The 23,824-nt window shown below is 37.7% G+C and overlaps 7 protein-coding genes across 7 annotated transcripts; 6 read left to right on the forward strand and 1 right to left on the reverse strand.

Annotated features, from left to right (window-relative positions):
* Nucleotides 1-76: 76 nt before the first annotated feature.
* MELLADRAFT_47141 (uncharacterized protein) lies at nucleotides 77-2,434 on the forward strand (the record flags this gene model as incomplete). The annotated part of the gene is made up of 5 exons (XM_007406267.1): nucleotides 77-208; nucleotides 279-300; nucleotides 375-789; nucleotides 870-1,454; nucleotides 1,547-2,434. 5 exons carry the CDS (start codon nucleotides 160-162, stop codon nucleotides 2,159-2,161), a joined length of 1,686 nt encoding a protein of 561 aa, XP_007406329.1.
* A 1,229-nt stretch (nucleotides 2,435-3,663) lies between these two features.
* MELLADRAFT_124155 (uncharacterized protein) lies at nucleotides 3,664-4,519 on the forward strand (the record flags this gene model as incomplete). Its single annotated transcript, XM_007406268.1, has 6 exons — nucleotides 3,664-3,739; nucleotides 3,808-3,955; nucleotides 4,030-4,111; nucleotides 4,177-4,211; nucleotides 4,294-4,381; nucleotides 4,451-4,519. 6 exons carry the CDS (start codon nucleotides 3,664-3,666, stop codon nucleotides 4,517-4,519), a joined length of 498 nt encoding a protein of 165 aa, XP_007406330.1.
* A 3,542-nt stretch (nucleotides 4,520-8,061) lies between these two features.
* On the forward strand, nucleotides 8,062-11,769 carry MELLADRAFT_47143 (uncharacterized protein; the record flags this gene model as incomplete). Its single annotated transcript, XM_007406269.1, has 14 exons — nucleotides 8,062-8,193; nucleotides 8,279-8,384; nucleotides 8,452-9,026; nucleotides 9,095-9,607; nucleotides 9,698-9,716; nucleotides 9,786-9,885; nucleotides 9,951-9,979; nucleotides 10,046-10,122; nucleotides 10,198-10,557; nucleotides 10,659-10,769; nucleotides 10,877-11,001; nucleotides 11,079-11,165; nucleotides 11,257-11,391; nucleotides 11,543-11,769. The coding sequence occupies 14 exons, from the start codon at nucleotides 8,068-8,070 to the stop codon at nucleotides 11,544-11,546; spliced, it is 2,367 nt and encodes a 788-aa protein (XP_007406331.1).
* Nucleotides 11,770-13,386: 1,617 nt separating this feature from the next.
* On the forward strand, nucleotides 13,387-14,500 carry MELLADRAFT_60448 (uncharacterized protein; the record flags this gene model as incomplete). The annotated part of the gene is made up of 4 exons (XM_007406270.1): nucleotides 13,387-13,637; nucleotides 13,723-13,760; nucleotides 13,994-14,075; nucleotides 14,401-14,500. The coding sequence occupies 4 exons, from the start codon at nucleotides 13,387-13,389 to the stop codon at nucleotides 14,498-14,500; spliced, it is 471 nt and encodes a 156-aa protein (XP_007406332.1).
* Nucleotides 14,501-15,157: 657 nt separating this feature from the next.
* Nucleotides 15,158-15,790, forward strand: MELLADRAFT_60449 (uncharacterized protein; the record flags this gene model as incomplete). The annotated part of the gene is made up of 1 exon (XM_007406271.1): nucleotides 15,158-15,790. The coding sequence occupies one exon, from the start codon at nucleotides 15,158-15,160 to the stop codon at nucleotides 15,788-15,790; it is 633 nt and encodes a 210-aa protein (XP_007406333.1).
* Nucleotides 15,791-17,479: 1,689 nt separating this feature from the next.
* MELLADRAFT_103360 (uncharacterized protein) lies at nucleotides 17,480-19,031 on the forward strand (the record flags this gene model as incomplete). Its single annotated transcript, XM_007406272.1, has 7 exons — nucleotides 17,480-17,523; nucleotides 17,587-17,756; nucleotides 17,860-17,914; nucleotides 17,996-18,132; nucleotides 18,241-18,436; nucleotides 18,566-18,756; nucleotides 18,841-19,031. 7 exons carry the CDS (start codon nucleotides 17,480-17,482, stop codon nucleotides 19,029-19,031), a joined length of 984 nt encoding a protein of 327 aa, XP_007406334.1.
* Nucleotides 19,032-19,804: 773 nt separating this feature from the next.
* On the reverse strand, nucleotides 19,805-23,086 carry MELLADRAFT_115517 (uncharacterized protein; the record flags this gene model as incomplete). Its single annotated transcript, XM_007406642.1, has 11 exons — nucleotides 19,805-20,364; nucleotides 20,447-20,512; nucleotides 20,599-20,857; nucleotides 20,943-20,965; nucleotides 21,030-21,150; nucleotides 21,223-21,326; nucleotides 21,412-21,543; nucleotides 21,616-21,965; nucleotides 22,036-22,256; nucleotides 22,350-22,688; nucleotides 23,059-23,086. The coding sequence occupies 11 exons, from the start codon at nucleotides 23,084-23,086 to the stop codon at nucleotides 20,313-20,315; spliced, it is 1,695 nt and encodes a 564-aa protein (XP_007406704.1).
* Between the last annotated feature and the right edge of the window lie 738 nt (nucleotides 23,087-23,824).

Here is a 23,824-nt window from a genome sequence, read left to right on the forward strand (position 1 = left end):
CTGACGTCATTTGTTCGATTGAGTTTTAAATAACCCTTTGACCATTTCTTCAACTCTTTAACTTCATTCAGACTCACTCACTTCCTCTTCTTTACTTCTTCCAAACCAATCCAAGACTCTGATTAAAGATATTTGAAATCTAAGACTTTCATTATCATCATGTCAATTCAAACCATTCAAACTAAATCATTTAATGATCAAAAACCAGGTATGGATTCATCCCACTTTGATTGATACAAATCGTTATTCTAACTTCTTTCTTCATGAATGGCCTTTAGGTACTTCTGGTTTAAGAAAAAGGTAATCAATAAATCAATATCCAAATCAGTTTCCATCCAATATTGATGATCTTCTTTTCTGAATTAATCAAATAGAGTCAAAGTTTTCGAACAAGAGAATTATACCGAAAACTTTATCCAAGCAACATTTGATGCGATGCCATCACCCGGAGTGAAATCATCTACCATAGTAGTAGGAGGAGATGGAAGATATTATTCACCAGAATGTATTCAAAAGATTATCAAATTATCAGCAGGAAACCAAGTTTCGAAATTGATCATTGGTCAATCTGGAATCCTTTCCACACCGGCTGCAAGTCATTTGATTCGCATTCGAAACGCTCATGGAGGCATCCTTTTGACTGCTAGTCATAATCCGGGTGGACCGAATGCTGATTTTGGAATTAAGTTTAATGTCGCGAATGGTGGTCCTGCTCCTGAGAGTGTGACTGATAAGATCTTTGAGATCACTAAGTCCATTAAAGAGTATAAGATGATTGAATTACCTGATGTGTGTCTTTGGTTTCTTTTCTTCTCATAAGATCAAACCTGTAATTTCATCTAACTGATACTTTTATTACACTTTGATAGGCAGATCTTCAAACCATTGGAATTCAAAAGATTGGATCCATGACTGTAGAGATTGTAGATTCAGTGACCGATTACCTTGACTTACTTAAATCGATTTTTGATTTCGGTTTGATCAAATCATATCTTCATTCCGATCCAGCACCTCTCAAAGTCTTATTCGATGCGATGCATGGTGTCACCGGTCCTTATGGTAAAGCCATCTTTGTAGACACACTTGGTCTTTCATCTCAATCGATTCAAAATTGTGAACCGAGTCCTGATTTCGGTGGAGGTCATCCTGATCCGAATCTAACGTATGCTCATGATTTAGTCGCAAGAGTTGATAAAGAAAATATCGGGTTTGGTGCGGCTTCTGATGGGGATGGCGATCGGAATATGATTTATGGTAAAGATGCATTTGTGACGCCTAGTGATAGTGTGGCTATTATTGCAGATTGGGCTCAAGAGGCTATTCCTTATTTTAAGGATGGAATTAAAGGGTTGGCTAGAAGTATGCCTACTAGTGGAGCAATTGATTTGGTCGCTAAAGCTAAGGGATTAGAAGTCTTTGAGGTTCCCACTGGTTGGAAATTCTTTGGAAATTTGGTGGGTTCTTCTTTCATAATTGCAAATCAAGATGATCTGCTGCTCGATTTCGATTATTGATGTCTTTCTTTTGTTCTCGTGGGTTCACTAAGATGGATGCCAAGAGATTGTCTATTTGTGGTGAAGAATCTTTTGGGACTGGATCGGATCATATTAGAGAAAAAGATGGGATCTGGGCAGTAGTAGCTTGGCTCTCAATTTTAGCTGCGGCTGATAAGAAAGGTATCAAGAATGGTATCAATGGAGTTCTCTTAGATCATTATCAAAAGTATGGACGTAGTTTTTTCTCACGATATGATTATGAAGAAGTCGAAACAGAAGGAGCTCAAAAGATGATGAACCATCTTGAAAAGGCATTTTCAGAAGCTAGTTTTATGGGATCTGAACTTAAATCTACGACTAGTTCGACTTCATTTAAAGTTAAAGAAGCCTCCAACTTTAGTTATCAAGATCCGATTGACGGTAGTGTTTCTAAGAATCAAGGTTTGTTTATTAAATTTCAAGATGGATCTCGAATTGTTTATCGACTTAGTGGAACAGGTAGTTCAGGTGCTACGATTCGAATTTATGTAGAGAAGTATAGTCAACATCAAGATGAGTATCAAGAAGATACTCAGAAAGGTTTGAAACCTTTGATTGAGGTCGCTTTGGAGTTGTCTAAGTTGAAGGAATTTACTGGACGTGAGAAACCTACGGTGATTACTTGAAAATCGATCATGAAGGGTTTATTAAAGATTTGAAAGGTTTTTGAAAGGTTTTAAAGATCTAGTTTGATTTAAAGAGTCGTATGTTTTTTTGTTTTCTTTTGATCTTTATAAGTAATTGAAAATTATCAGATTTTAAAAAAAGATGAATGAAAATCTTTATGAATGAGATTTGTTTTGTAATTGATATAAACGTTTTTTTGTACTAGATTTTTTTTGTTTAGCTTGATGAATGAACTTTGGTATTTTTTTCTTTTTTTTTATTCAAGAATATTACATTGAGTTTTTCCATAGAAATTGATCATATGATAAGTTTTAAAGTAAACAATTTGAAGGTAAGGTTTTTTTCTTTTTGAAAAATTTAACAAGAAATGATATTTTCAAAACTCGAAGGACCTGTTTGAATAATTTGATCAAGTGAAAGTGAAAGAAAATCCTTTTGAAAGTGAAAGAAAATTTGCTTTGACTCTACCATGCCCCCCATGTCTCGTGGGATCTAATGACTACCTTAGAGCATGTCCTGAGATCATCATCTGGCAAGACCTTGAGTCCGCTTGTCGCCCCCCCCTTCGCTGCCAGGAAGCTCGACTAGGAAACTTATCGTTTTTGTCCTTTGGAGAAATGGTGGAACTCGGAGAGCTTCTCGAGTGGTACAACTTCAAGGTGATGTTGGATATTGTGATAGAGAATTATCAAGTGATAGTCAATTGCTTAGCACAGCTTGGGATTTATGGGGCGAGCACAAGTTGAGTGCAACATTCAATTGAGAATGAAATTGTAGGATTAGGAATCATAGCCTTAGGATTTGGTCCGGTTAGATACGATTTATTCATCGAGGAAATGTGGAGCTCGAGGTGATTGAAGTGAGGGTGAAGTGGTGATGAAATAAGTTGATTAGTGATCTTTTGCATATTCAGCACAGCTTGAGGTTGTTGTTTGTTGTTGGTTGTTGGATACAAAGATCCCACTCCCACTCCTTCCTTCGAATCCGATCAGATTGTGGGGCTTAGCAAAGTTTTCTTTCGAAGTCATCCTTGCTCAGGCTCGAGGAGGTTATTGAGCGTTGCCTACAGTCTTGGGCGATCCTTCGACCGCGCATCGACGATACTCGTTGCTCAGCACAGCCTGAATTATGCGGACCCTCCTTGAAGTCCCTCATAAGGAATGAAAGAATTTGTGTCCAGACATCACATTCTTTGAGCAGGATAGAGGATCGCACATCTTTCTTCGATTACATGTGGAACTTGGTTACCTTTGAGTGCGGGGAAGAGTGGGGGTAAAAACTCCGAATGATCACAACATGAAGAGGTCCTTGAGGCTGAGCCGAAAAACCTAGAGACTTTGAAAGGATGATGGCTATAAATACGCTCACTTTTTGGTCTTCTTGTTGTGCTTTCTTTCATCATTAAATCTTATCAGAAACATTTATCTAGCATTTCACTTTTTATATCATCCGATATCCATATATATCATTATAACTATCTTGCTTTCTTCTGACATTCAAGATGTCTATCTTCAAAACTCTCTTCAGACTTTTCATGACTCTATGCCTTTTGTCAGAGATGGCAAGAAATGTATCAGGTTGGCCTAATTTTCAGGAGATAACTTTATGAACATATCAATTGACTGTTTTATCTCTCGTATGTTAGGAGAACAAATCATCAAATCTGTGACTTGGGAATTAGAAATATCAATCAAGTTTGAAACAACAGTGATCCAAAGCTATCAACCTCCTGCTCCTGAATGTAAAAGACCATCAAGACCAGTACTTATTCCAAGTTACAAAGACTGTAACCGGTGAGTAAAACCTTCATGTCTTTTTACTCTACCTTCAAATGACTATCTCATGTTGATTTTATTTTTGGTTTTAGTGCTTTCTATAACTTGGGATTCAAAGATGGAATGTTAAGAACCCAAGACGTGTCTGTTAAACAAACCTATGGAAACTGTGCTGTAGGTTACTTTTTATTCATTTTACGCATTTATAGGTTTGCTTACTCATCCTATATGGTTCATAGATTGAAGTCCGCTGCGGGGGTCATCCAATCACAGTGTAAGTCGTGTGATGCGTCTCACTACAAACAGATTTTGTGCATTTGATACTGACTGGGGTAGGGGTATATTATGATAAATAGATCTGCTGGACGTCTTTTGGCTGATGTGGATGCTAACAAGAGTGGAGGATATAAAAATTTAGCATCAACTTGTTTGGTTAATGACCAGGTAAGTAAACCTATTCAAACTTATATAGCCTAGAGCTGGTGTTCTGATTAGTATTTTTTTTGAGATTAGATTGGTAAAGTCTTTGTGGCAGGTGGATGTAGTGTTGAGGTATGGCACCATAGCCATCATTCACATTGAGAGCTTGGTTCATCTCAAGACTACTTTTTCTTTGTTTCTTTGAAATTTGTATCGGTTGTGTATTTGTATGCCTTGCAATCATTGAGCTAAAAATTATTGAGCTAAACATCAAGAATGTAAGATCATGAAGAGTTGTATTGATGTTTGGTTGTTTTATTTCCAAGTTTTATTTATTTTGATTTTCTGGTTATTTTTGTCTACAAGCTTGTTTTGGAATTTACTTTATATGGACAAAGAGAGCAACAAAAATTATTATCAGTCAACATTAAAGAAGCTGAACCTCAAGTCTTATCTTGCTGTTTAGTCTGGATGTGTGACACACACAGTATGTTTAGAACAAATTGGCCATTTGAAAGATATGAGTATGGGTAATGAAGCCTTAAAGCATTCATGGTACTAACATCTATATAGTTAGACCAGGATTCAATCAGATCATTATCTGACAAAGAATATCAGTCTTTGTCAGTGACAAGATGTGGCAGTGTCTTGAGGTACAGTGAATCAACCATATAAAGTCTGTGTGGGTCCTTGGAGTATGTACATCATATTGATGTTTGAAGTAATGAAAGCACATCAAAAGAGAAGTCTTCCTGTGACTGAAGCTCACTATATGCCATTTCTATACACAGTGAAGTTTAGGCTACGTGTCCAGAAACCAACAAAGCTGTTGAAAAACACCTTCCTTCTCTCATATGTAGGTTTCAGCAGTCAAGAAAAATACTCAGAAACAGTTACATTCAATGCAGCATTCAGCTACCATACATAAGCCTCCTCACTGTGTCAAATTATAGTTTAAGCAAGTGTGGTGAGCTCATCAGTCCAGGTAGCTTAGCAGCAATAAAATTGTGTCATCAGTATCAATTGGGCCATTGGCATTGGAGAATGGATCTTGGAGTACAATTTGCTTCTTCAGCCTGCACCTCTACAACCCAGTCCTGAAAATTTTCAGGTAAATGCTGCAATGGGAGCAATCATGATTTGTGTGAAACCAGATTTTGTCATCTTACTGGGAACATAAAATTAACAACCAAAATAATATATCAATGCTGGTAATGTATACTATCATCCTTGTCCTTACTGCTTGGTGTTGATCATGGCTTGGTGTTGATCGTATTAAACTTCTTCTTATGTTAAAACAGGTGAATCAGCAAGAATTGTGATGAATAAAGATGAAATATAGGAAAAGAAAAAATACTAGAAAGATATTTTTAGAATTGGATGGGTTAGGAGACAACAGAATTGACTGGTTTTTTTGGATTGAAGAGTAATGGGTCTACATTATTCAAAGGGCTTGTGATGGATGATCAAATGTTAGAATGACAGAAAGTAGATAAGAAAAGTGCAATATGGGGTTGCTGGTGGTGCTGTGGTAATATCACATGCCATTGCCACAACACTGACAGGGGGGGATTTGGGATGCCATATCATCCAGCCCTAACTGTGGCTGCTGCACACGGCAATCACATCAATAATATTGTTTTGTGCTTGGGTCAGAGGTGCCATCCTTTTTGAAAAAGGTTATAACCAGACAACCCAGAAAGAAGATATTTGCAGTGGTTGCATTTTGCCAACCCAACCCTGTTTTGTTGCAGGGATCTTGACAAAGGCTTCTGACTGAGCACTAATGTAGGAGATCAGTTCTCCCCACAAGTGTCCTCTTGCACACCTTGATCCCCTCTTAATGTGTATCTGACCAACCAGTTTTGAGATTGTGATTGGATTTTCAGGTTCAAGAACTAGTGCTGGTCAGTGTTATGCCAACTATTGTATGTGTTGTAACTCTCTCAATCCCTCTAAGGTGATGATATGAGTCTATTTCTTAGAATGCTCTATAAGGTTACCTGCTGTGATCTCACCTTACTCTGGATATGGCTCTCTTTGTAACACCGCACATACACAGGAGGGTACAAAAGCTTTGGAAATGGGCTGCATACCTCATTCAACTGGATAGATTTGTTTTGTTGAATTTCAGTCTGTTCATTTTGAGAGCAGGGCACTTGAGTGCGCAAAAGTTTGGGTTCTTTCTAATCCAAATTCAAATTATTCAAAACAACACCTGACTTGCACCTTCTTGAATGATCCTATTGCATGCTATTGCATGCTATGGTATGGCAGTCTGGACTGCTTGTTTACATTGATTTGGATTTGACGACGTGCTGTAGGGATTGGATTATTAGCGAGATGTACTTGAACATCATGCTTAACTTAACTTGCCTTATGCAAAACAAAACAATGTCATAAATATAGTCTTGCTGAAGGACTGAAAAGGCATTTTTGCAAATCATCCACCAAGAAGATTGTATAGGAGGATTTTAAGCAGGTAAACTCCATGCATTTTTGTTGGTAGCCACAAGAACCTTTTCAATTCTTAAAACCTCAATCCATACATCATTTGAAGATCAAATCCACCACATATTGCACATCTTAAGCAACTTCAAATCTTGCGTGAAGCCTTCCGAGAAGTTTTTGTAGGTGAAACACTGAATGTTCCAAGAGCTGCAAGTGTGTAAGAAGATACTGTGTTAATGATTTCTGAACCGTATGATTGGGTAACGTTTCCGTGCAAGGCTAAAGATCAAGATCAAACTCACAATTAGGAGAAACACAAAGCCCCCACACTTATAGCCTACTGTGAACTTGATCAAGGTTTTGGTTAAGGCTGAAACTTTTGTTAAGATCTATGACCATCTCTAGATGAATATGCTAGTGATCAGTAGATAGAAGCTAGATGAAGAGTCAAAGAAAAATATGAAGTGTACCTGATCAAGAGTTTCGAATTCGTGATCGATCACGAAGACGATGTGTTAAGTTCTATAAATCCTCTTGTCGAGGGTGCGAGTCTGCTTCTTTTTCTTTAATGCCGCAGAGCTAGATAATTCCCACATCTGAACAAAAGAAGTTCAAACCCGGGTGATCAAAGGTTGTACTCATTTCGATCCGAATCTTGTTTTGGTTTTACCATCATTGCAGAAATCCTAACATACGATCATGCTGAGATCAATTTCTATGTGACCCGTAACGCCAAGGGTTTTTCACAAGGACGAAGCAATATGCTGAGCCTTCACTGCGTTGAGATGATTTGCCGAATCGAATGTGAATTGAATCGAGTTTTTGTTTTAAAATTTTTTTCCCCACTGATGCTTCCCACGAATACTGCATGTGAGATGTTTTAGAGGGGGTCTTGTTGAATGAAAGATGGATCGCCTTGGGATGAACTAGATGGTGTATTTGATTGAATCTATCCCTTTTGGTGTTTCCTTACGCATGAGATTTGTTGATCTTGAAAATTAAAGAACCCTTAAGCAGCAAGCTTGGCTTGATCGACTGCTACCAAATCAAATCATACATATGAACTTAAAAACGCCGAGATTTACGAATCAAGTGTCCAAGCGAATCAACTTAAAAGAAAAAGTTAGTCAAGAGTTTCTTTTGTGTAAATACTCGGTCAAGAAATTCATCCAAAGCTTTTAAACCTCTTCAAAGGTTCATAGACTCAGACTGATTTGTATTTGATTTTGATTTTGTTATAGTTTTCATTGAGTAAAGAAATGACATTCAAGCAAAAGTTAAAGAAACTCTTCTTACCCATCTCAATGTGTTCAATTCTTTTAATCATCATCATCTCAGTCTCTGCCATCGAAGGTTTAAACTTGACTCATCATCATTCAAATCAAGTTAAGTGAATGGCTCACCATAAATCAATGACCATCATCATCATCATCATCTGATTCTTTTTGCTTTTCTTTTCTCTTTAATCAGATTCCAATCTCAGCACCCACTTCTACTAACAATCACAATAACAATCATCTTTCAACTTTCAATCCACTCTTACCTCCTGCAATCCCTTTAGCCGTTCGATCACCTTGTCAGTCACTCTCATCACCATCCATTCTCACTAAAAACAAACTAATCTCTACACTTTTCCATTCCAGATCTCTCAGCTTGGTTAGCAACTGGTGCTGAAGGTGGCAATGGAGGTTATCTTACCGGTCGATGGGCTCAATTCTGGCCGATCCAATTCCCTCAAAACCCAAATGCTTATAGGTTAGGATGGACAGGTTTGATCCGAATCAATGGGACCACCTATCAATTCTTAGGAAACCCAAACGAATCAATCAACCCAACCGATCAATTCAAAACGGCCACCCAACTCTCATTTAATTATACATCTACACGTTCGATGTTTGAATTCCAAGCAGGAGATCTAACCTTTTTGGTAGACTTCTTGAGTCCTCCTGGTCCTCCTGGTGATCTTTTACGTCAAAGTTTACCTTTTACTTATCTTTCGATTCAACTTACTTCTTCAACAACTTCGGATTCTTCGATTGAGGTTTATACTGATATTCAAGCGGATTGGGCTTCTGGTGATCATCAGGCTAATGTGACTTGGTCTTTAAACCAATCTAAATCTTTGAGTTCTTTTCATGTTTCGAGATTGAATCCTTTAGTGTTTAGTGAAGAATATGAGTATGCTGAATGGGGTGAAGCAATCTATTCGACTGCTTCTGTGAGTCTTTTTTCGATCATTCTTTCTTATTTGAAACTATAATCGAGTTGACTTTTTGTTTTCATCAGACTTCCGATCTCACTACCGCTTCTGGTTTCGGTCCTACACTTCGAACACATTTTTCAAAGAATGGAAACCTAGACTCAACTCAAGACAAAGAGTTTCGTAAGATTGAAGATCGAACACCTTCTTTTGGATTTGCAACCAAGCTACTAGCAGGAAACTCTCCATTAGTCTTTACGATCGGACACGTTCGAGATCCTTATGTATCATACATTCTCGATCCTAAACCTAGATCAGCTTACTGGACAAGTATATTTAAACAAACCGATGAATTACTCGAATTTGTGTATCATGATTTCGAAAAGGCTTTTAAAGATTCAGTTAGTTTAGATACCAAAGTTTATAATGATGCGATCAAAACTTCGGGTGAGAATTATGCGGCGATCGTGTCGCTTAGTTTTCGTCAAGGTCTTGGGGCTATTGAGATTACACTTGGAAGAAATAATCTCACGGGTGAAGTCGATCAGAAGGATGTGAAAATCTTTTCAAAGGAGATTTCTAGTAATGGGGATATGAGTGTAAGTGAAGATTGATTTGATTTTTTGGTCATGGTTGTGTTGACTGAAAACTTACTTTTTGGTTTTGGTTTTGATTTGCTTGATATTTAGACTGTTGATGTTATCTTTCGTACGTCTCACAAGATCTCGCTATTTGTTGCAAATTAGTAGCTAATTCCATTCATCTTGACTCTTGTAGCTCAATTTCCTATCTTGACCTATTACGATCCTGTATTATTAAAATACTTGCTCGAACCTCTCTTTGAGTATAGCGAGAGTGGTTTGTACCCAAACAAATGGTACGCTTCAAACCCATTATTCACAAGATCGATTATTTTCTGACCTCTTTCTTGGGTCTCATCAGGACTGTTCACGATCTTGGAAGGTACCCGAGTTAGTAGACCTATTCCAAAGTGATCGCTTGAATCTAATTAACTCAATGTAATGGTTGTGAATCAGATGCTACTGCTCATAATGATGGTAATGATGAAGCGATGCCAGTTGAAGAAGCCGGAAACTTCCTCATCATGACCTTAGTAAGTGACACCCTCGAACCGAACCACCCCAATGTACGAATCTGACATCTTTCATTGATGATAAAACCGTACTAGGCATATCATCAATTAACAAAAGACACAGAATGGCTTCAAAAACATCACAAGATCTTAAGCCAATGGACCTCCTTCTTAATCAGTGACGGATTAATTCCAGCCAGTCAACTTTCAACAGACGATTTTGCAGGCAAGTTGGCTAATCAAACTGATTTGGCTTTAAAAGCTATCATTGGAATCGGTGCTATGTCTGAAATATCGGTTCAGATTGGGGATGGCCAAGAAGGAAATCGGTTGAGGGAAATCGCAGAGGATTATGTGGGGAAATGGATTGATTTTTCGGTGGCTAGGGATAGGAGTCATACTAAACTTGCGTATCAGGATGAGAATTCTTGGGGTACTCTTTATAATTTGTTTGCAGTAAGTTTGATTTTCTTGGTTTTGAATGAGTCATGTTTTTTTGGTTTGAGGGATTGATGGATTGATGGTTTTGGTTTTGGTTTTGGTCTGGTTTGGGGTAGGATCGGTTGTTGAACTTGAGACTCGTACCTCAAACTATTTATGAAATGCAGTCTAGTTTTTACCCTTTAGTAGCAAACGAATATGGTGTACCACTCGATTCTAGACACACAGTTGAGTCTGAATTTTGTCCTGTTTTCCATTTCTTTTGAAATTTATGTTGACTGATGACTGGGACGATTTGATTTTTTTTTTGGATTTTTTTGGGGGGGATTTTTAGTGGGCTAAGACTGATTGGGAAATGTTTGCGGCTGGAGCTGCTACGAGTGTTAAAGATCGAGATTTGTTTGTGGATTGTTTGGTTAAGTATTTAAAGGCTAATATTGTGAATGCAGGATTTCCTGAGTAAGTTTTTTTTGTTTTCTTTCTTGTTATGAAATTGGAGTTTGTTGATTTCTTTTTTTTGGGGGGGGGGATTTTAGTTTGTATGAAACTCAAACTGCTCAATTTCCTGGAAGATCGAATACTTCTACTTGGAGAATCGAATTTATTAATAGACCAGTAGTAGGGTAAGCATTCTTTTATTAACAAGATTTTTGATAAACTTTTTGTAAGATTTCTTCTGAATCCAATCTTTTGGTTTTATTTTCTTTTTTCAAGGGGTCATTTTTCACTTTTAGCATTAGATAAAGCCAAAGAGATCAATGGATTAAAAGAACATGAATTCTTTCCTAAAAAAAATTCGCATTGGAGGTATGTTGGTTTATGGGAAAGGATTTGTTTTTTATGGAACTTGTTGAGCAAGATGGTTTTGAGTCATCAAGTAAAACAAAACAATATTAACTTTTGATTTTTTCCCTTTTTTTCCTTTTTTTTTCTTTTTCGACTTTTTTTTTTGGTTTTGTTTTTCGATTTTTTTTTGGTTTTTGGTTTTTGGTTTTTATAGTTGAAGCATTATGTGGAGAGGTTTGTAAAGATTTAGTTTTTGTGGTCTTCTTTGGGATTTAGGAATTGTTTTTTTTTGTATTTGGAAGTCGAATGTACAATTTTTTAGTTATGATCTTTGATTGGATTGGATTGGATTGGATTAGAGAAGATTGGATTAGAGAAGGAGAAGATTGAATAGGTTTGAAGTTTTAGCATGCAAAGAAATTGGAATCGTTATTTTGAAATAATCTTCGATTTAGATCTTGAGAGAAAATCTTTTTTCTGAAAACAAGGGATTGATGAGTGTGATATGACTATGTCACCATTTGTGATTTGGACCAATGGGAAGCATACCATTTTGATTCCTAGTTTTGATCATTTTTCATCATGGTATTGGAGAATTCCATTATCATTGGAAATAATCTTTTTATAAGCTTTACAATAAGGATTTCGGAAATCATCTTAAATATCAATGTTTCACTATGATGTCTGTACCCTAAACAAATTACAATACTCAGCACATCACTCACACTTGTTGTTCTCAGCATCATCCTTAGGATCTCTGTGGATGAGTTGAGCTAACATTTCATTTCATGTGACTGGAACTCATCTCTTTGCTCATTGAATGTTTAGCCAAAAACATGTTCGATATAAACTTCTCTTTCTCATGTTTTTGTTTTCTTTTTGTGTGCAAGAATTTCGTTATGATCTATTGAATTATATGTTTTTCAAAAACATCATCTGTACTTCTTAAGCATCTCATCTCTTGTCTACAGACTCGCCCTTGACACTAGAGCACACAAGTTAGGAAACGGAAAGGTGGAACAAAGAACCCTTTCCTGATGTGGCTCTAGGCAAGTTATATACAAGAGTCATCATGTAATATGCATGTGACAAGAAAAAGGATCATGAGGATCTGTTGAGTAGAAAAGATCACTTGATAGATGAGAGATACATAAATAGAAAGCACATCATAAGATTAACAATCTAAGGAATATAGCGTGGTTAGCATATTATCGACATAAGTATCTTAACATGGGTATCGCCTTGTGTGATCTGAAGGAAAAGACTTTGAGGCAGTGCCCATATACGTGTTCTGAGTTCGCTTTGACCTGTTATTCAAATGGCATCAGAGATAAATGAGAATGATACAGCGTGGTCGCTATATTGTTATCGACATAAGTATTCCAACACGTTATTGCCTTGTGTGATCTGAAGGAGGAGACTGTTGAGGCAGTGCCCTACATACATATACCGTATACGTGTTCTGGGTTCGCTTTGACCTGTTATTCAAATGAGATCAGAGATAAATGGCAATGTAGAAGATAACTCTGAATTTGCTCTCAGGTAGACCTCGTGACGGGTTGATGTTGAGAATGAACATTGGATCAGTGAGTACAACATCAGCATCCTAATTATAGCGGGATCATCCCGGTATTTAGTTATGCCATTTGATCAGAAACAGTGGATTTCATGCCGATTGAGACATCGAAGAAAGTACAGGTGATGTTCAAATCATAATTGACGCCAACACTAGACAGTCTCATTAACCAAATCTTTTTAAACCGTGTATGAAGGATGAATGAATGATGTGAGATCATTTGTTCTTTTTTCAGCATTCCAATCACAATGCGGTGCACCATTTTTCTTTTTTATGCGTGTTCTCTGCACCAATCAAAGCTATAAAGAGCTTATCAGCATTTCTTTGCACCATCACTCACAAACTTCCACTAAAAGTTCATCTCTTATACGATCATATACGAACAAAACAACTTCACTGCTCTTTGCCTATATCATTACAAACCTTCTCTGTTCTCCTCCAACTTCTTGTTCTCAATACCAAAGCTACAGATTAGCCAACTCATGTTTTCCAAGCTCCTTTCCATGATTGCCATTTTGGCAGTCTTGTACCTCCAACAAGCGGCATGCCTCCCCAACCCCCAGTACCAGTACCCCCCGTACGCTCCTCCTACTCAAGGGGGATACTATCCACCTATATCCACACAACCTATCTTTCCACCTGCGCCGCCACCCCGAACTGCATCGCCCAGTTGGCAATCCAAATTACGTTGCTCGGGTCAATACAATGGACTTGACTATAATGACTGTCAAAAGTGAGTACTCTCTGATATTGTTTAGAGATTGATTTCGGGGAAGCAGTCTTGCTGATGTGTAGTGATTATCTGGATACGATTTTAGTGCTTTCAAGGGACTTATTGATCAGTCTTTCCCTGGAGGTCAATGGATCAGCAGTCCAAATACTCTGAAAACCTCTCGTTTTGGGACCTGCAAGGTTTGTATTTGAAACACATCATGATTTGGTTCGTTTGCTTACGCATAGCTTTGATATCCTAGGCGACAGTCTCCTGTGATAATCGTCCCATTTCTGTGTCAGGCCTCCCACTCTTTTCTATGGCCATACAGTTCTTTGCGACGTCTTGCTGATATGCATCTGTATCTCCATATACAGTGACGCCGGTGTCCTCTATTATGATACGAATCAACAAGGTGGTGCCTTTGCGCTACTTAACCGTTGCGTTTCAAGAGGACAGGTAAGTTCATATTTGTACTTGCTGGATGGATATGAAATTCACGTATATTTTGCTTCTTGCAGTCCGCTTGGGCGGTTATTGAAAATGCCTGCTCGGTTGCCTTTGAACCTAGCTCCTCGCAAAACTGGCAGCGACTTCAATCCTTTTAGATCCTGAGCAAATTATCCCTTGTTGCCATGCGAGCATGCAATTGTTTTTGTTTACTTCCTCTCGGGTTTTTGTTTGTTTTAATGAGTAGAGTCTGAGAGAGTTTTGGATAACTTGTTTGTTGAACTTGCATGCATATGTCTCCTTTATGTTTACGATGGACATCTTTATATGATAGCCTCTTCTCTGAAGTGGATGTTGTGAAACCTAATGATGACAATGTTCACGAATTTTTCGACTTTTCAAATGATTTGACCAATTATTCCAACACATTGTGATTTCTGGGTTGTAGTCGAAGCACAAAACTTTGACAGCACATAGCCCAACCTTTTACACGGCGAGATTCACTAACGCCGACAGATTGCAAGATCAGAACCCATTGAAAACCTAGGACGCGATGAGCGAACGCGTGTCTACGTAGAATTTTCTGTGAGCTCTCACTTTCGAGCGAGCTTTTTTGGTTTCTTTCAGCCTTGTACGAGAAATCGATCAAACATCTAATAATTTAAAGACAAATTCCATATGAGATGATGTATTGCTACTGTCGAGAATTCTTACCTCGAGGTTTTCTATTTAAAGCATCTTGGTCTATGGGCCGTCACATTGGCAGGCTTTACAAGCAGTCACGAGCTTGGTGTCAATTTGAAGGCGAACATGGTCAGGTAAGCTTCTGACGCGGCCACGTCCGGCGTGTGAATGTGGTCTGATGTTGAACCGATTGCAAACCTCGCAGTTGAACCCAAATCGGAGTATAAAAACAGAGGAAATCATCAGAATCACGGTCAATTCTTCAACCCCCATTACTTCAGTACGACTTGATTTTTACGCAAAGCTAGAGCTCAACATCTTTTCTCTGTTCTTCAGTTTTACGTCCTATCTAAATCCAAGAATACTGTTATCTCGACCAACTTCTTAACCAAACTATCCATCTAAACATGCTTCTATCTTCCAAGTTGAGTGTCCTGATTGCCATTTTGGCAGTGTTGCATCTTCAGCAAGCAGCATGCCTCTCGGACAAAGAGACCGATCACATTTCCAAACGTTCCAAGTCCGACCAAAGCCATGTGATTGAATTAAAGAAAGAGAAATCAGATGAACTCAAACACAAAGCAGAACATCTCAAACACGAAGCCGAACAACTTAAGCACGAAGCAAAGAAAGAGAAATCAAATGAACTCAAACACCAAGCAGAACACCTCAAGCACGAAGCCGAAGAACTTGAGCACGAAGCCAAGCGAATCAAAGAACAAGAGAAACATGATCGCCAGCGTATGAAAGAACAAGAGAAACACGATCGCCAGCGTAAGAAAGAACAAGAAAAGCTCGAAAGGCAGTGGAAGACAGAACATCCAGAACACTCTCACCCCGTTGTATTACCGGTCCTCCCAAGCCCACCGACTAACTGGTATCCTCCAAGCCAACCAATCTACCCACCATACCATCCATCCGACCCACCATTCTGGAATCCTAAACCTTCCAACTGGCACTCCAGAAATTACTGCTCTGGTACATATGATGAGCTTACCGTTGATGACTGCCAACAGTGGGTAATTCATTTGGTTTTATAGAGATGGGTATGTAGGAATGCAGGTTTTTTGATGTATCCTTGATCTATCTTTACAGTGCATTCAATGGACTTATTGATTATTCTTGGGTCGGATCCAGCCAATGGATCAGTAGCTCAAATCGTTTGAAAACCTCTCGTCATGGGGATTGCAAGGTCGGTTTTTAAATGCAGCGTGTCTTTGATTGATTGCTGATGCAAAGCGTCTAAATATTAGGCATCCGTCACGTGTAGTGGTGATTATCAATTTGCCGTGTAAGGACCTCCATCCTTTGCTACGGTTCATATATGCGATCTTTCCCCTGGATTTGACGCTGACATATGGTTGTGCGTACATATACAGTTCGGCCAGTGAGCTTTATAATGATATGAACGGACGGGGAGGTGCCCACGCTTTACTTAAGAATTGCGTCAGACATGGATACGTGAGTCAATGATTATCGTCGCTAGACTTCTCAACCAGCAACTTATTTACTTTCTTCTTCTTGTAGTCCGGATGGTCAACTATTCAAAATGGCTGCTCGGTTTCCTTCGAACGCAGTCACTCACCGCGCCCGCAAGGATGGTGGTAGATCCTGGACCAAGTATTCTATGTCACGCGAGCTCGCAAACTTCTTGATACTTTTACTCTTGCTTTTCTTATCAAATAGAGATATCTTTGCTTCACTTCTTGTACACTGTTTTCTGCGATGTTGATGACATAATGATGATGTTCATGATTTTGTGGTTCAGAATCACACTAAATATGAGATAAATCGATTTTTGATATGTGGTTCCAAATGCAAGGACCGCCTCCAAAGCACATTGCAGCTGTCTAACCTCTGCTCCTTGAAGGGATTTTTCAATATCCTCAATTGTACTTCCATTGAACATGAGTGCATACCACATATAATTCTTATAATTCTGCTTTCACATCTTTCTTATCAGAATAGTTAGCATTTAATGTCATAATGGAGTGCGCTTAAATATCTAAGAAGGCCATTCCGGATGATGACTCGTTTTCTTGGCGCCTAAAACTGACATGTGTGTATCACGAGTTCGCGTAGGTTCGTGCAGTGCCTTTGAGTGAGGCGATTGGAATGCAATGGATTCCCTTTGTCTTGAATTTTGAGTAAACTTGGTTAACGTTCGAGTCCAGACCATTCAATCGACCTGGTTTCCATGCCGTTCTAGTCAGGTTGATTTGGAGTCCGGCGTGCAATCCTACGTGATGTGGTCTTAATAAACCAGGAAAGCGCCCTCGAAGTCTTCCAAAAAAATGGGTGTCTGCTCAACAAGAGTGTGTTGAACAAGTGTTCCGTCATGAAGTGTGAACGAAGGCCAAAAAATGAAGTTGAGGGTATCATGTATTACGTCGGTCACAAAGCAACTTCAAAAGCCGTCGGTTTCCTGATGCATAGCACGTTACCTATATGACTTCCCTATCAACAGATTTCTTCTCTCTTTGTGCTCCCGTTTCTTGTGAAAGAGAGCTTAAGTGAAGCAATTTGTGGTTTTTAGCACAGTTCACTCACACTATCAGACGTGCTTCAATCGTTGAAAAGTTAACTCGGATCTCTTCTCTACATCAATAACACCGAATAGCGAATCATATCTCCTTCAAACACTCGTGAAGAAGAATAACACTGGATTTCGGCATCTTTCATTATCTTCAAATTCACCTGATCTTAAAACTTCACCAAAAAAGAATCAAATGTCAACTTTGGACGTAGCCTTTGGGCTTGCAGTCCCCCTAACGTGAGTCCAAAAAATCCAAGCTATCGATAATCTTACTGACAAACTATCCCTAAATATATATAGTGCAATAGCTATGGGAGTATGTTGGGATAAAGCTCATGATTGTTCAAGTGAAAGAAGCATCGTCACGATTTTCAAAATTTACTCAGTCGCCTTTCTCGGTGGCGTTTCATTAATCTTGATGACTCTTCATAATTGTGCTGCAGTTACTACTGCTAAGAGGATTGGACCGGGTTCGTATCCAATTTGAGATCTTCATCTTGAAAGACCATATATAATTGGGTCAAACCATAAGACTTACGGTTTTTATGATTTTGTCTATTTTACTTTTTCTAGAATTGAGTCCAATGTCAAAGCGTCTATCAGAAATACCCCTACCATTCTTCATTGCGTAAGATATTTTTGCCTCACTTATAAACCTTATATAAGCATCCATCTGAATGTAATCTAATCCTCACTATTATTTTAATAGGTGTGCACAATTATCAGTTAATTTTACTTTCTTACAATTCATCTACAAGCGAACTAAAAGTAAAGTGACTGCAAGTCTTGGTGGTGGACTTAGTTTGATTAGCTTTTTAGCTGGATTTGCTCTTACCATCATCAATGGTAAGTAAAAAACTCAACTCATATCTTTCGGCTTCCGAACATCCAAAAGCTTTTGAAAGATTGACCAAAAATCACTTGAAATGAAACTTTTGAATTGATAAATCAAAGTTGTCAAACAAAACGAACGGATGGCTAAAAGGGCAGCTGGAAGAAGAGTTAATTTCTCTTCAATAGCTGTTTATGATGACTTTTTTAGAGTGACTTGGTTATTTTCTGCCTTGTTGGTCAATGCATGGGTTTGTGGAATGACATGTCTTTATCGGTTCAAGTTTGATGGAAGTGGTACTCATCTCATAGGTGAAAGGTCAGCACTCATCGTCCTAAAAAGAAACCAATATATTTCTAGAAATAGAACCAAGTCTTACACTATCAACTAAACTGATTCTTTCTTCTTCTCACCTTAACATGTTTTGCTCATCTTTAAATCCGCTAGAAGCAAGTGGTTAACAAATGCCGGTTTGATTTTGTTTGAAACTTCATTGTTAAACTTTATCTTATCATTCATACTAGCACTCATCTCAACTAAAGCTCCACACCGTGAAACCTTACCTGGAGACTCATCAGTACTAGGTGCCTACATTTTCTTCAAGTTGATCTTGATTCCTTCCCTGATCATCACAATTAGTAAGTTTTTTTCTTTTTACGAAACTAAACCTTTTCAAAACTCAATTCATCAATCTTCTTTCTTTTCTTTCTTCTTCACTATAGCTTGGACTCTTGAGAAAAAGCTTCCCTTGGCTCCATCCCAATCATCTGAATTCAAAATCGAATTTAATCCGATCCAGTGGTCTGATAAACCATTGGCACCAGCTCAAAAACCATCTATCACCTCATCACAATCCAAGAAAGCTCGACACATTTCAGTTCATACTACCACTAGTCAAACAATATGGGGTTGATTTTTTAAAACTAATCTAACAACTGTCTTTCTGGTTAAAGATGGTTTAAGGAGGCATTTTTTTTTTCTTTTGACTTGATTGACTTTGAGTTTGATCCATTTTGTAAATAATCTTCTTTTGTTATCCAAAATGTTTACTTATGTACATTTATATTAAAGTAATACATTGTAGTAGTACGAAGCCCATTTCTTCTTTGAATGAAATTTATCAAAGCTTTTCTCATTTGATCACCAGGGTCATGAGACCTGAGATGATGTGAAATCATTGTGATGTGTTCAATCAAGTATATATCAAGACTCAATGTGCTATTATAACATGTCATTGATTCTGCCATGTGCATATAATCATGATGATGCTTCTATCAAAATATTATTTGTCAATGTCAACACCCCAAGTTCTCTTCTCAAGCCACCGAAGCTTTGATATAGCTCAACTATACATAACTCTATCCCAGTAAGACTTGGTAAAAGTTCTTTCAGGTTTTTTTTAGCTGTCTTGATCAAGATGAACACAGAATAACTGATCATCTCTTAGGGCACGTTCACTTAAGGAACTTCTGACCAGAAATCACATTCTGTAAAATTTTTAATGCAAAAATGAAACATACACCACCAAATAGACACTTTAAATTTTGCAGAATATGATTTCTCACCAGAAATTGCTCAAGTGAACGTGCCCTTAGTACTCTTCAACCTTGTCCACCAGGCTTCCAGTTCCAAAATAACCCAGAAAAACTCTGTCATGTTTTCTCCTCATACTCAAACACAAATATTACATGATCAAAAAGTAATCCAACTTTAGATTACAAACCACTTCGATTCCTTTGAATGATTCAATAATATAAAAATGTAATAAATACCTATCCCATGTATTTCCCAAAAAAACACCCCATATATAACCGCATACCATAAAGAAAACTAATTTCACAATTCAAACATATCCATCCATCTATCCATCCATCCATAATAAAAAAAACATAACAAAAAAGGAAAATAAAATAAAAAATCAACCTGAAAAAAAGGAAATTCTATTATAAAAAATCTTAACTAAAACGCTATAAAAAGAAAAATATATCAACGAAAAAAAAAGAATTCATATGCGAAAAACAAAAAAAAAGAAAGATACACGTTTGTTTTTCTCTTTTTCTCCATGATTTAATAAACATATTTAAATATTTCTTCTTATAAATAAACAACTTCTTCCAAAATGCAAAAAAAAACAAAAAGATAATGGTTTTTTTCCTTTTTGCAAAAATTCCAAATGAAAAAAACCCTTCTTCTTTCATCTTACACTTTCACCCATAAATTCACCAGTCGGATTATAAGTAAACCCACTATGTATAAAAAAAGATCAGAAAAAAACCAAGAATCAAAACCTCAAGTTCTTCAAAAAAGAAAATCAAATGAAACACTAACATAAATTGTTGTTGAACAGTTTCACTAAGATGTGAATCTTCAACCACAGAATCCATAGGAGCCTCACTAAAAAACCCAAAAAGAACCAATCAGTCTTCAACCCCACCTCAAACCAAAACCCAAAAAACCCCCGCAGATGTCTTTCCACAAACCTAGTGAATTCACTATCAAAATTACTAGTATCAATCGCACTTTCCACACTAGGTTTAAACGAAGGCGTATACTGTTTCAAGACCAATCTTTTCCAATCAATCTTAGCAAAGAACCCATGCTTCTTAATTTCTTCGGCTCCATTGTTACCTAACCTTTGAGCCGGGTTTCGGGTTAATAATCCGCTCAGTAATGATCTTGCTTCTGATTTGATCTCGTCTCCAAACTTTAATGGGTTTGATAAAATCTTTCGATACATTTCTGTGAACCCCACAAACGGTTGAGGGTTAGATTTTCCAAGTTACAGAGACGGGTTAGCAAAACGAGGAGAATGTGTTGGACGTACCATTGACGTTTTCATCATAGTAGCTAGAGAAATCAATGGATCAGAAACGTAAATCGATCAGATAAACATACAGCCCGATCCACTCACGGTGGTAAACCCGATAACATCTCATAGATCAAAACCCCAAGAGTCCACCAATCCACCGTTTTAGAGTACCCATTCCCAAGTAACAACTCAGGTGAAAGATACTCCGGCGTACCACAAAAAGCTTTCATATGGAAATCCTTCCATCAGTTTTTGTTGGCTGAGGGCGATGAGAGATCAATGAATGGCACTCAACTGTTGGTTTTTTCAGATTCACTCATGTTTAATTTACATAAACCGAAATCACATAAAGCGATATGACCCGTATAATCAAGTAAGATATTCTCAGGTTTCAAATCACTGATTTCCAAAAAGAAAATGAAAAAAAAAATCCAAATTAAGATTCTATTCAACACTTGGCTCAAAAGAAGAAGAAAAACCGTACCGGTAAATCACATCATAGGCATGTAAATGTTCTAATGCACATAAAAGTTCAGCCGCATAAAGCCGAGCACGTTCTTCACTAAACCTTCCTTCTTTTTGTAAATGATGAAAGAGTTCACCCCCATTAATACATCTATAGCCCAAAAAGTTTCAAATCAGTCATCCCACTTCATCTGAATAATAAAAGACAAGAAGACAAACTCACGACAAAACCAAATAAAGTTTTTCAGCATTCTGAAAGCTAAACTTAAGCGGAACGATAAACGGATTATTAACCTGACCCAAAACCGTTCGTTCAGCCAAAGTATGAGTCACTTCAGAACGTGAGACGATATGAGCCTTTCGAATGGTTTTCATCGCATAGATCCGACCGGTATCTTTTTTTCGAACTTGCATCACTTTTCCAAACGATCCTTTTCCAATCACTTGTAATAATTCAAATGAATCGATCGTAAGTGGTATGTTTTGTGAAGGTTTGAAAGCTACTTGTAAATGGAATTGACTGGCTGATCCGCCTGATCCTGATGTTGCACTATACCATCTATCAGAAACAGACTAAAGCCGAAGAAAACATTAAAATCAGTTGGGATGGGTCAAAGAGGAAAAGAGATTCAAGGTGCTTTACCTGATCAAAGGTGGGTAAGAAAGAAAGTCCTCCTAAAAAGATATCATCACCCATTTCACTCTTTTGACTCAAGTTAGGTGCAGTACGTAAGTAGGAAGATAAAGTGATCTCCGAAGTTCTTGATACATCGAAATCAGCTTTATACATCCAAACTGGACAATCAATCGTTCCACCCAACGCTTCTACCAAAACTTCATTCTTATCAAAACCCAAGACGAGATCTAAACAAAATCGAGAACGAAAAAAAAAGGTGAGTGAAGGAAAACCCAATCAAGATTCGATGGATGACGTCAAAGCAAAAAAAGAAGACTTACAAGGTAACCACCAACTCTGTTTACGTTGTACACTATCTCTATTACTTCGTTTGACTGAACCATTAGTCAAACTTCCTACTGTAAGACTTCCTACATGAGGGTTTTGATGGATAGCTCTTTGGATTTCTTCCGGAATGGTGATTCCAGCTGGTACAGAAAGACCTTTAGCTTCAATGATTCGAATCGTCAAGGTCCCATTACCTTGTTGTTGTACTTGAGTATGAGACGTTGGAGTTGATTGTCGATGGGTTTGGATCGAACCGGCTGGTGAGGATGGGGTGATTGAACCTGATCCGGAACTTGGGGCTTGTCGATGAGAAGTAGCTACATCTTTGATTTCTAAAGTATCACAACAGCCAAGATAGGAAGAAGGTCAGGTTTGTATAATAAGAAATCAAAGGTGGAAAAGTAGAAAATTTAAATTGTATTGAGAAATTGACAGATGATCATTCGGGTTCAAGATAGAAATCGAAATGAATTGTATGAGAAGAAAGAAATTCAAATCGAAGAAAGGCGCGAGATTACGAGCCCAAAGAATCATCTCTTTCTCTCTCTTGACTGTTGAGTGAGTTGATAAGTGATCGGGTGAATTGAAGATCATTTGATACTCAATCTTCCATCCATAAACACTTTGAAAAGGTTTGATATGGATATCTCCAAGGATAAAAGTGAGAAGAGTAGACAGGATAGATAAATTGAAAGTGCTTACTTTTTCCAAGTTTCCAGGATGAACTCATGATGAATTTGATTTGATGTTGAAGTTGATTGGATGGTTTGGTATGGTTTGGTTTGGTTTTAAGAAAGTGATAAGTTTGAAAGTGAAGTTCAGTTAAGCAAGGAACAAACAAGTTAAAGAAAATCAGTTGAAAGTTTAAAATTCAGTTGGGAAATTGGATTATGTCAGCTCTATTAACTACAGTTCAACTTCAACTGATTCACTCTTCATGCCATTACTAGCTCTTCACTACATAATTAGCTTTCATTCTCATCATCATCATCATCATCATCTCTCTCATATCACACATCAAAACTACCCATCAAAACAACTATCATATCATCAATTCAAAAGGTAAAGTATTACATGGATTGTGACAAAATGTATCCATTTAGGTTTTGGTTTTACATCCAAACTTGGGGTTTTAACATCCAAACACTAAATAAGTCTTGGGAATTGAAAAACAACACCAGTCTGAAACCTTTCTTGAAACTGAGTCTCCTAATTAGACTTCATAGGAAACAAGAGATTGTGTTAAATACAATAGGGTTTTCCACAGGAAAATTGCCTCTTGTTTCTTGTGTCTGGAACTTGAAGGTTTACAGCTCATACAAGTATCATCAACAGAACCCAAACAACTGGAAGAAATTCTTAAAGCCTTCATAGATCTCCTAAGAGCTGTGCCACCAACACCAGGTAAAACAGCCTCAATCAAGAGGCTTTCACAGCCTGTCAGTGGCTAGCTGTGGGAGAGAAAACT

This window comes from Melampsora larici-populina (assembly GCF_000204055.1).
Source record: "Melampsora larici-populina 98AG31 unplaced genomic scaffold MELLAscaffold_6, whole genome shotgun sequence".
Lineage (NCBI taxonomy): Eukaryota > Fungi > Basidiomycota > Pucciniomycetes > Pucciniales > Melampsoraceae > Melampsora > Melampsora laricis-populina.